The 12705-nt window shown below is 39.5% G+C and overlaps 1 protein-coding gene across 1 annotated transcript; it reads left to right on the top strand.

Annotated features, from left to right (window-relative positions):
* The first annotated feature begins 1555 nt into the window (after positions 1–1555).
* On the top strand, positions 1556–4333 carry LOC144203704 (neurogenic differentiation factor 4-like). Its single transcript, XM_077727270.1, has 2 exons — positions 1556–1729; positions 2774–4333. The coding sequence occupies exons 1-2, from the start codon at positions 1615–1617 to the stop codon at positions 3763–3765; spliced, it is 1107 nt and encodes a 368-aa protein (XP_077583396.1). The 5' UTR covers positions 1556–1614; the 3' UTR covers positions 3766–4333.
* Positions 4334–12705: the final 8372 nt, after the last annotated feature.

Below are 12705 nucleotides of genomic sequence, written 5' to 3'. Positions count from 1 at the left end.
AAAAAAATATGGGTACCTCTCAAAACCAAAACAGCATGCACTGAAATGACACAAATTGATGTAGTTCAGCATGGCAGAGAATAGCCAAAGCACACAAGGTCTCAGCAAGCTTGCTTTCCTCTTGGGGAGGCGGTAGGCCCAACATTGCTATTCCCAACGCAGGCTGCAGGTGTGGAATGAGTGAGGCTTGAGACCCCAGTGTGAAAATCAACACACACTTTGCCCATTTGCGTTAGGCTAAACGTCAAGAGGCACAGACTAGAGTCCTCTTGACGTTCACATTCCAAACACTGATTCCCCGAAACCCAAATCATCACGTGATGTCCAAAAATTGGATGAGGACATACTTTCAATCTAAACACTGCATTCTCTTACTTGTCCAGGATGTGTGAGTAATTCTTCTAAATAGTTACATGTATTTGTACATTAAAAACATGGCGATTTACATTCAAAAGTTGAATATGTAAACTCTAGATCATCATTTTTGTTGAACGAAACCAATACGTATATTTAAAATGTATGAACACCTGAAATAATTTTGAACATAAAACAGAAGGATACATGGATGTGGAACTTGTGGTCATTAATAATGATGGAATAAATTATGTCAATAAAGTTAAGAAATTATATAACATATTTTACATTGGGGATGTAATTGTGAGATTTCAAAGTTTTTTAACAGACAAGTTTTATATTTTAGAAAGAGACATACATATGATGCAATTTATGATAATGTGATGGGCTAGCTTTGTCCTTTAGTTTGAAACTTGTGCTTTATTCTGACCCCATGCAAAGAAATTCAAGCAAAAACTCTCCAAAAACTCACAAATTCAATGTATGCAAGAATTGTAAAGCTACTCTCAAATAAAGGATTCTATACTAAAATGTAACTAGTCCTCTTAAGATGGTTTTAATTAAAATAGCTTCTGATTTTGGTAAATATGACTTACCAATCAACAACAGACCATTTTCCATCATTTCAATATAGAAATTCTTTAGAAACTTCTATCTAATAATTCTAGTTCTATCTAATAATTCGGAATAGTTCTATCTAATAATTCGGAGCAATGCATAAATTAAACTGTCAAAAGTTACCACTGAATTTCATAACAAGCACTTCTGCTCTTCGGGGTGGATTTTCTGACACATGGGACCCACTTTAGGGTTTGAGCATCGGGGGGGCCAAACTTTATATGAAACCCAAAATTAAATTGTACACCTCATCTGGTATGAGTTGCCTCTTGGGCGAGATGACCTTGTGCAACAGTTTAGCAGGCCACTGTTGAGGGAGGGACGGCAGGCAGGCAGGCAGGCTGCAAGAGGGCATGCAGCAAACACCTGCTCACATGCAACTTCAAGCTGTCACATACAGTTAAGCTCAGGCCGCTGAGCGCGTCTCCCCAAACGTGCTGCCTCGCTGCAACAAAGGGTGTCCACGCACACGCGCGCCGCATGCAGACACGCACGGGGGGCAACGTTTGGGCCTCAAGCCACGGGCCGGCCACGCGTAACTTGGATGGCGGAGATAGGGTGAGGCGGGCGGGGGGCGCAAGGAGGAGGAGCTTATCCGTGGAGGTTAAAGCCAGAGCCCTTGCAGGGTGACCCTCACTGAGAATGAGTTGCAGCTCTGTGGAGGCACACAGCCAAACATCTCTGATTGATGGCCAGACAAGTCAAAGTGTGACCGTTGGATGCAACAAAGCTTCTCCGACCAACTTACAAAGTCCCGGTACGTCTTTTGCATTCTTTTATGTGGTTGTCCAAATGTGTTTAAATTGTCAAACTGAACACTGATGGATTAGTTTGAGAGAGATTTTTAAGTAAGGACTACAAATTAAGATTATCAGGAAATTAAAGCAAGTTTTCTTGAAATGCCTGGAAATAGAAACTTTATATATAGATATATATATAACTCATACTGAGGAACGTCATGTTTGGGCATTTGCTGATGCATCTCAATTCATCCAGAATTGTCTCCGTCTGATCTGGGCTGGTCAGGATTCCGTTTTAATCCCGTGTTGGCCGCTTCATCCGCAGAGTAAATCCTACGATGGCCCAGATTGGAGTTGCAACCTGTCAGTGACTTTATCTTCCGGGGCTTTACCAGTTCAGACATTGAGTGGGATTACAACTAAATGAGGAAGAGGGGCAAGGAACAGGAATAGGATAGCAAAGATGGATGATTGGAAAGCATATCGAAGTTTACTTTCTGGATGCACAATGTTTCAGCTAAAAAGCAAGTGTATACGAAGGAGCGCTGTCCAGTGCTGAAAGCAATGAAAACCTCAACTACCAGAAAAAGCATTTCATTTAACTGACTTATGTTACCTATTTTTTTACACTATTATATCAAAATTGTCAAAAATTGAATTGACTTACAGCTGTTCTATAACTTCTACTTGAATAATTTATCACAACCTTTATATAAATGGGAATAGTCAAAAGTAACATGCTCTGCAATAGAATAGCCAGGTTAATGTTTGCACCTCTACATTAAAATATAAAGAGTCCGTAAATACTTAGAGGGTAGCTTCAGACATACGTAAAAGGGAAACAGAATGGTACTAATTGTGTGTATAGATTGTGTAAAGCTGCAAAATACTTTTTCATGGGTGACTAAATGCTCACAAACAACATGAGAACTGTTCTCCAGAATGAATATTTTGCTCACAGTAACTTTATCTTCAATAGATTTAATCTCCTAAGATTGTGAAAAGAAAGTCTCCAAGTATTTTATGACAACTGACATTGGGTTATTATGTGACGTTTACAGATACGATGATGATTAAGCCCTACGCGAGACAAGAGGAAGGAGCGGAGGACGTCAGCCCCGTGCAGTGGCTAGAGGCCGACATGAGTTCACCCGACGGCGACGTATCTGTGACCTCGCACCGCTGTCGAGCGCACGCCGTCAACCATCAGGAGGAGGGCAGCGAGGACGCGGAGCAAGACGAGGAAGAGGAGGAAGAAGAGGAGGAGGAAGAAGAGGGAGTCCTGGAGGGCGAAAATGAATCCAGTCAATGCGGCCCTAAGAGGAAGCGGGCCACCAAAGCCAGGCAGGAGCGCTTCCGCGCCCGTCGGGTCAAGGCCAACGCCAGGGAGCGCTCGCGCATGCACGGCCTAAACGACGCTCTTGAAAACCTCCGCAGCATCATGCCATGTCATTCCAAAACCCAAAAACTGTCCAAAATCGAGACTCTGCGCCTCGCCCGTAATTACATCTGCGCCCTCTCCACCGCCCTAGAAGGAGGTCTTTCCATGGAGAGCAGGGCCTTTATGGAGACCCTATGCAAAGGCCTTTCACAACCCACCACCAACTTAGTGGCGGGGTGTCTTCAGCTGTCTGCAACGCCGCAAACAGATCGAGTCCGCCCGGCGGCCGTGCCTCTGGGCGGCATGGCGAGCTATTCCTCCCCGGGCTTGCCGAGTCCACCCTACGGCAGCTTCGACTCGGCTCACCTGCTCCACATTAGGGCCATGAAGGGCGGGGCGTATGAGAGCCACTCGCCCAATGAGTACAATGCTGGTGGGGTGGGGACCCCACCCTATGAGGGTCCCCCTACTCCACCTCTGAGCATCAGCAGCAACCTGGTCTCCAAACAGGAGGCCTCACCTCACTACTTAGCCCCGTCGCATTACTCCCCGTCCCCCGTGGACCACGGCCTGTACCCGTCTCAGCCCGGGTACGGCGTACAGGGGTCGTACGACTCCTACCACCCACCTCACGTGACCCCCCGACAGATAACCCCTGTCTACAGAGACTAGCGGAGAAATCCTGCAATTGGTAGACTACATAAAATGACTTGATCAGGTTGATAGCCTAGTTGAATAAAATTAGAAAATACTTGTTCTATAGTTCTTTCCAAACTGACCAAATGGATCCTAATGGGATTTCTCATAATGGATCATCTGCAATGTTCTTAATAATTACAAGCACTTCTATTTGAGCTCTTTCTCGGCAGCAATAAATACGCTACATAAATTAAATGAATTTTTATTTATTGTCTAATTTAATACACATGGTGTTGAATCTGATGTTTTTGTGTTTTTATGGTTTGTTTTGTATTTGTGGTTTCATTCTTTGCTATCTTTTGTGCGTAGTTTTCTTTGTTGTGTGTTACCTACATTCTGTTTTTGTAGCAATGTGTAGTTGATTTTTGGTCGAAAAGAAAGGCAAAACAAAGACTATGACGAATGAACGGGTCACAAAAAAAAGATACTCTCAGGTTTACAAAGATTGAAATGTCTTTTCCATAACATTGCTTTTTTGATGTGCAGTTGTTTGTTCTGGATATTGACATTAAAAGAACTGACGCACAATGTGTTCAATAGACTTGTTGATGTCTGACTTCATTTCACTTGTTTTTCTCTTTGTGACAGATTTGTCGGTTTATCCACACTAATCCTGCAGCTATGTTTTAATGAAACCTCTGGCCTACAATGTAGGATGGAACCATAGAAATGTGTGTGATTAGGGCTTAAGTTTCAAACTCCCTCTTCATAAACACCAGGATTGAATAAACATTCACAACAGTTCGACCTGCAGATTTCTTCCCATGAACAACTCAATCATTAAACTCACATAGTTCTAATGTAGCGTGCTCAACTGTGAAACATTTATATAGTATTGTTACCCACTGAGAACATCCTTACAATAACAAGTCATTATTGGTCAATTGTTAGGTTTCATGTGATCAAAAAGTGTATAAAGGACAGAAGTGTTTACATACCAGTTCCAATTGAATCCAGAAAGTCAGAAGTACTGCAGTTGCCTGAAAAATGTCAGGATCCAGACCAGGCCAGACTTTCTCATGCCATTGTGTTGTTTAATCTGGAACAAATATCAATTAATGAATTCAGTTTGATCAACAAAAGCAATTTATCCAAACATATGGGCCAAGTTTATATGCAGTTATTATTCAGGTTAGACTAACATTAAAAAAGAAAGCAAAACAAAAACATTCAGAATAGTCCATTCACAATTGCGCACAGAGTTGTAAACAATGAGGAAATTCCAAAACTGACTGTGCAGCACAGATTATTTAGATATAATATTTATGTTCATCCTAAAAAAAAAGAAAAATAAATACTATTCATTAAGTTATTATGTTGAAATGTTATCACTGGGCCCACTGTTGTTTAAATCATTATTCTACCTTTTTTTTTGTTCCTTTTAATGTTTCCGCTATGGATTTGCTGGTGACAAATTTCCCTAAAAATAATGACAACCACATTTCCTTAAGGTTTGTCATCATTTTGGAACAATTAGGCATTTTAGAATGCATTGCAATGCTTCAACGACCCAAAAGACCCCCCAGTCTGCTTCTCACCCTCCAAAAATCATCATATTATCAACCTCAAAGATATATCATTTCATTTTATAAGTCTAGCTATCTAAGACCATGCAGTTGAGTTGATTCATGCTTTACGTCGGTCAGTATGGAGGCCACCCACTGAGAGGTCACTTAGCCAGGGGGGGTGATAAGGTCAATGCGGGTCAGAGCTCACGACTGCGAATGAATGGTATTGAAAGAATCATATTCAACCATATTGGTGCCCTCACATTTGTATCCTCAACATGATTGAATATGAAAATGTCAAATGGGATGTTTGCCAAGCACAGCAGCTCAAAATGTTGTGGGCAGTTACATTACAGATGATAATCCTGATGAACATCCCATGCTTGATCTGTGTAGGGAGAAACCTATCGCCTTGTTTTCCCTGAGGATTAGCATAAGCCTGCGTGTGTATTTGCACTATCCTGACCAGGCACAAACTAAGTGTGTGGCGCGCCATGAATAAGAGAAGCAAAGAATTCACTGTGAGAAACACAAGACAGGATATTCTTGTTTATGAATATGGAAAGATTGCCCAAAGCCAATGGGAATGTTTGAAGTGGAAGGATCAATCGAAGGATTCCTCATGACCTGACCCCATTCGACCTTTTGACCTGGAAAACTGCACTCTGATGTAGAAGAGCTTTTAACTGGAGCTACTGCTCTTTTAGTTTCAACAACACAAGTGGCTTTCATTTCTCCTGAATACTATTCTCACAGGACAATTCATTAAGGGGCTTTGCAAAAGCATTCCTTTACATTTTATGAAGATTTTATGATGGATTTGAGGGTGCTCTTAGGGTTCATCAAACATTTGGATTGTTTTTTTTAACCCAATCCTGGCTTGTTTCTTATCAACATCTGTCGGATTTTTAAGCGAGTTCTTTTGTGTACAGTTGTATATCTTGCTTTCATGTTGAAGCCTCAGGGGGCTTTCCAGAAAATGGATGTCTTCACTGTAAGATGATGTAAGATTTAAAGGTGGATTCCATTTAATTGAATGTCTTTTGACAATAATTGGTTGCTTTCAATCTTTTAAAGGACTTCAAAACAAAAGGAAACATTTATTATTTGCTTTTTTTGTTCTGTGCTGCAAAGGGTTGATGTGCTGTCAAAAATACATACAGTAGTTTTTTTACTGTAATAAAATTATTGTTTTAATTATTCATTTTCTGAACTGTTTAATCTCACAAGGGTCATGGGGGGTGCTGGGGCCTATCCCAACCAAGAGAACCAGACAGGGGATACCCCAAATCAGTCGCCGGCCAATCGCAGCGTACAAGCCCCGACCCCTTCCCCAGTGATCCTTGTGATGATAAGTTGTACAGAAAATGAATGAATAAAAGAAATTGGTAAAAAAAAAAGTGGGGGAAAAGAAAAATGATCAAATATACTAAGGCAATTTATATTTCATATATAGTTAGATATGCAGCGCCGCCATGTGGAAAACATGTGAATCACAGTTATGAAATTGTTTGTCTTGCATTGGAGCATTGAGCCACTAGATGACAGCCTTTAAACAATCTAACTGGCCTGCAAAAAGTGGATTTATATATATAATCAAGTGCAATTCTTCCAGTGCAGGTTGGGGGGAAAAATCATATTAAGTCAATAACAATTATTGCAGTCCCTCTCGTGTGGTGTAAATGTAATAGTTTATGGTTTCTTGAAATCTGTGCATGCATGGAGAGAAGCAAAAGTTGGGTAGGAATTGAATTAACCTAATTACCCGCAAACTGGTGGATGTTTGGATGTGCATAATCAGGCTAATGAGGGTACCTGGGGACGATACGCAATCAAAAGTGTGCATCCAAGCAGGGTTCATATCATTGTGATTATGTTCTGTGAAAAGGACACGTAGAGAGGATTAATCAAGGAAATCTGCCTGATTAAATCTTCAAAGTGAGAACTGAGACGCTCGGTTTAATCGAAAGGAGGGATGTAATGCGTCCTTTTATCCTGGAGGTGCACATGGATGAAAGTACTGTGGGCAAAAACTACAAGAAAAAGAAAGATTTAAAAAAAAAAGAGAAAAAAAACCTGAAACAAAGCCTAGACTGGCGGAATTTGAAAGATATTTTGGAATCAGGATGCCAGATTGATTTAAAATAAAAAGATGTGTTCAAGTATGATGACCATGAATACAAATAAAAATGATGGACTCACAGTAATTTACAAAGAAATATAAATGGGGCTGTGGCATTTTACTTAGTATTTTTTGTTACTATTTAGTTCACACACAACTGTGGAAAATTTAGAGTTGAATCATGGTAACATGTATTTTTGCGTATTTATACAGTGATCGATGAGAAAAAGAACAGATTATACCTTAATTTAAAGAAACAAGCTCAATATTGCAGACAAACATGTCATGTTTTAACTACAAAATAGAACCAATTTCAATATATTTGCTCAAATGGTTATTTTGGTGATTAAATAGGATATGTAAATGTATTATACTATTTATTGTTGTTGTTTTTGACTCTGCAGGACTTAAACACGCGGCCTCAAGAAACCTTCTGTGAACATGTAGCGCTTAGCAAGCCCAAGAAATTCACAAATGATGTCAATTGAGCATCCTGAAAAATGTATCAGTCTCAAGGTCCTTAGTGCAGCTTTCCAGCTTGAATGAGCTATTCCGCAAGTTCAAAAAGGCTCTTCCACACACATGGAGCAGAATGCATGAGTGTATCAATGCTGATGAGCCATAAATAGATCAGAGAGGAGAATGCCACTTCCTGCACTGCTCGGCCAGATGTGACGCTGAGCCATCTTGTAAAAGTTTTATTGCGCCGGGGAGAGAAAGATTAGCTTTTGAGACAAGAGTGTGCGCCTCTCTCAATGAGCGAGAAGGACTGGCTGGGGGTTCCGTGTTGAAGGGGTGCCTGAATAGAAAAAGTGTTTGCATGAAAGAGTATCCCCCTGCCGAAACGTGCTCACTGCTCTACTTTGTTGCCCTTGCCGCCGTCCCCTAGTCTAACCCTTCCTAAGCATGGCGACAGAAGGTGCTCGTGTGTCATTCAAATGAAATAAAAATAAACCTGTGTTCAAACAACACCGTTAGAAAATTGGGTCATTTTGCTACAGCTTCCTTGCATACTTTTAGAGTGGGTAAACTTGGCAGAATACATAGTAGTAGTCAGTATTTGTTTAATTATTAGTAGCATCATTGAGAGCCAGAGAGTTTTTGAAAGGTTTAGTGGGATGAAGTAAAGGACTAAAATTCATAATTGTGCCATTATTGATGAATTTGAGTTTTGAGTGTGGAGCGCCAACCAAACTGATGCAATTTTTTCCCTTTTGCAAATTTACTAATGGAGACAATATATACTTATATATATATACATAGAGATACATATATATCTATACATGTACATACATTTACAAATATATATATACATTATACATACATTATACATACATGTATATATATATATATATACATACATACATATCAATTGCATAATAAAGTGTATAAATAGTTCATATTATACATATGAACTACAACACAGGTGCAACACAGTTTTTATGGACCATGCCAACGTATTGTTACGTAAAAACATAAGTGGGCATCACCGTTTGCTTTAATAGAGCACTAAAGGTCATGTGGTTGTTCACATATAATCTAACACATACAGATAGAGAGGTGTGTCATGTGAGGGAGTGGAGCTGTCTTCTAAACCGATATTTGAACCTATCAGAATTAGACTGACATTTGGTCGACATTGTGCCATATGTCAGTCTCGGTCCTTGGCTCCTGTACGCCCACTCAGTAATCCCATATATGTCCAAAACATCACTTGTAAGCACATAAATGACATCTGATCTAATGTGACACTTTAACTGGTAATGGGGAGGTATGTAGGTACAGTTGCAGTGCTGCAGTATCATGTTTGATTTGTGTGACTGCGTTCATCTCACAGCGGTCCAAATTAAATTCTTTTGCGTTTGCAGCCAGCACTTCAGTGAGTGTGTCTCACTGCATGACAAACTCAATCACCAAGAGTGACAGAGATGCTGAGAGCGCTTTTGAATTTTGACTACATCGGCATTTTAATGGTAGAAACCTACTAAAATATTTAGTTTATCATGTCTGAGGCGATACGCTGTGACGGAAAATAAAATAAATAAAAAGCAGCTTTACTCAGAATCACTCCATAAGAATCAACAACTCTCCATTATTCACCTTGTCAAGACACAACAATTGTGTGGATAGAGTTTGGGAAATACATATTTTTATATGTCAAACTCAGTGCGGCTCAATATTAAACCACAGAAGTCAACTAAAAAGAGATAAAGTAATAAAAATGATACAATAATGAGCAAACCTCAGTGACCACTAACTTCATATTGTATGTATTATATTTACAATTGTTCAACAAGACAATATTTGCATTGGAAATGGGTTTGACAAAGGAGAAATACAAAAAAAAAAGAACTGAGGTAAAACTACTGGGCAGATTGATGATGATGGCTGCTTATAATGATTCAAGTGATTTCATAGTATGTATATATACATTATGAACTGGACTTGACCATTTTGTCCGAAGGAGGCGCTTTGAATTATGTAGTACATTTAATTATTTAACGAAAAAGGTACTGGCAGAAAATGAGCGTTATATGTCCATCCCTTTATTTTCTATGGTGCAGGCCCTCATTATAATGTCATATGTGATCTAGAGCTTAACCCCAACTGACTTCTGCTGACAGGTGGCGTACATACACACTGGACCAGCCAATCTAAGGGCGAGTGTTAAATAGTTTGGTCATTTCTGCATTTGACCTAAAGGTGTTGACCAACACATTTGTGAGCCAGCGACAATTTTATGAAACACTGGCTGGCATCTCCAAGACTGGTTGCAGCCAAAATTAGAATACGACAAGTGGGCCCTGCTGTCTCTGAAACGCCAAACACAAAATCACACAAGTCCTGTTCATATTTGATTAAATTCAACATGTTATTATCAGCAAGGAGAGTATAATTAGTGTGAGAACTTGTAGAAAAAATAAATTCTAATTTATATCAGATTATTTCACAAAGGAGAGTGGCATAGGCTAAAAGCTAGCCAGCAAGGGCCACAAATGATCATGTTTCTCTTCATGATTAAATCATTAAAGTTGAATAAAGGTGCCAGCAGACACACTAGAAATTCTGAATTTACTAGAGGACCTTAAAAATATGGCTTTCAGTGTAAAAACTCAAATTCTCCTGTGAACTTGAGCATTTTCCCCTTTTAATACCGTTCCCATGAAGATGAAATACTGATGCTCACTCACCAACTGCCTAACACCCATGTAAATATATAACCGCATACTGTAAGAGGCTTTCCAAAGCTATCAAATGTAGAAAAACGGAACAAAAGTTTGACTAAGCTGATCAAAGACGCTTGGCGTGTTGGCTATTAAGCTCTTTAGACGTGATATTTATTTGCAAAGAATATCACCAGCAGTGGACTTTTTTGCTCCTTTACAAAGCTTTTCCACATCAAATAGCTCATCACTGCTGACTGAGGCTTTTTTTTTTAATTCAAAACCTGCAGTCATTGTTAAAGGGCAACAGGACATATTTTCCTCTATAAAAATCATCAACACAGCACTATAGTATATTTGCATTAAATTACTTCACCCATTCACTCACAAACATCTGTTTTATAGAATAGCAGGTAAGCACAGCGTTTCTTTTAATGATGGACTTCAATGCGTTTTGGTCATAAGCACATTATTCTGAATAAATTATGTAATAATAATTCTTTAACAAAAAAGTAAACATTTCAAACATTTAAGAGACATGTTTTAGTTTTAGTTTAGCCTCTTGTCCCCATTGATGACTCACTTTTATACAAATAATATGATTTGTCATTTGGGATTACATTATATTTTGTATTGATTTTTCTACATCAAAAATATGGGCATCAGATCGAAATCAGCAAAATCTATTTTGAAAAAATTATATCAGTAGACAAAATAGTAGCGTCTGGCCATCACTAATCGTCATTTTGATTAAGGGCAAAATTGTTTTAGTTAAATGACCCTTTTGTGAAGGGCGTGTTTTATTGTAAACGTGCATGCCGAGTTGCTAAAATAGGTGACCTCAATACACACATTAGTGTTTAAAACAAAAAGAAAACAGAAGCAATGGCATGCTAAATGTGGCCTTCGGGGAATGGTCAAACATTTGCAGCCTCGTGATAATCAAAGTTGCCCGTCCCTGATATAGCCAAACAAATGACACAAGTGCACACATGCACATACACACAGACACACACTGAATGAGGTGTCACCAGAGTCTGCAGGTCCGATTTCAGTTTACTTTGGTGACATCCATTAAAGTGCTGCTGTGACTGCCCCCACCCCGAGACAGCACACATTAGCACCTGCCTCATTGCTTCAACAATGCACCTACCTGCATTATTAAGACCAAGCTAACTAATGAGGAAATACTATCTACATGCACACACTATGGGAAGTCGATTAGATCAAACCTGCACGACTGAATTGAGAGGTCATGTGACCATGCATGCCATTCGATCTTAAGGGAAAGTATTACAAGTATTTTCTGGACCATAAGTTGCAGTTTTTTTTCATAGTTTAGCAAAAAAAATTCTCAAATGAGACTGAATTTTTAGGCTATAGTAATTTTAACAGATGCATATTTACCATGTTGTTTTCTATTCTACTTGTTTTGCTTTAAAGTTTGTTCTAGGTTCTGATAAGATGAAAACTTGCCCTCCGTAAAATGCGACTTATACTCCAGTGCAACGAATATATACTTTTATCATCTTCATTGTACATTATTTGGCTGGTGCGATTTATACTCAGGTTATAGTCCAAAAAATATGGCAATGGAATGCACATTCAATGGCCTTGCCTTGCCATCGTGGTCAATGTCTGCTTATTTGGAACTTCATCCGCACTGTCAAAACAGATGTCAGCACGTCTCCACGGCCAATTCTTTTATCCCCAGTCAGTGTGTATTAAACTCAAACCTCTCATCCGCTTCCCTCAAACATTCTATCCATTCTCTCGGGCAGACAGAATCTTTTCACACCTCCGCTCTCTGCCAGCTATTTTCTAATCATTACAAAAGAAAACGAAAAACACCACCGACAGATCTGTGCAATTGCAAGACCCAGAATATATGCATGTGTTGAGGTATGAAAAAAAAAAGAAGGCTGGTAAAAAAAGGAAGGCGAGAGCAACATAACCTCTGCCTCTTAATTCAAACCCCCCCAAGAAAATGCACCGCGTTGACTGCTCTCATTGGCCGAGGCAGCAGCCAATCACGGCATGAGAGTGCAAGGTGCCTTTAGGTTATACCCAACCCCAAAAAATGTGTGAGAGAAAAAGAGCCAGAAAGAGAGAGAGAGAG

Source organism: Stigmatopora nigra, chromosome 10, assembly GCF_051989575.1.
Source record: "Stigmatopora nigra isolate UIUO_SnigA chromosome 10, RoL_Snig_1.1, whole genome shotgun sequence".
Taxonomy (NCBI): domain Eukaryota; kingdom Metazoa; phylum Chordata; class Actinopteri; order Syngnathiformes; family Syngnathidae; genus Stigmatopora; species Stigmatopora nigra.
This window is presented reverse-complemented; position numbering and strand designations above follow the sequence as displayed.

What these genes read in the sequence shown, in the direction of transcription:
- LOC144203704 (XM_077727270.1), top strand. Translation starts at nt 1,615, where the DNA reads ATGAGTTGCAGCTCTGTGGAGGCACACAGCCAAACATCTCTGATTGAT. An exon ending in GACCAACTTACAAAGTCCCG is followed by an intron (nt 1,730 to 2,773) that starts GTACGTCTTTTG and finishes TGACGTTTACAG; the next exon opens with ATACGATGATGATTAAGCCC.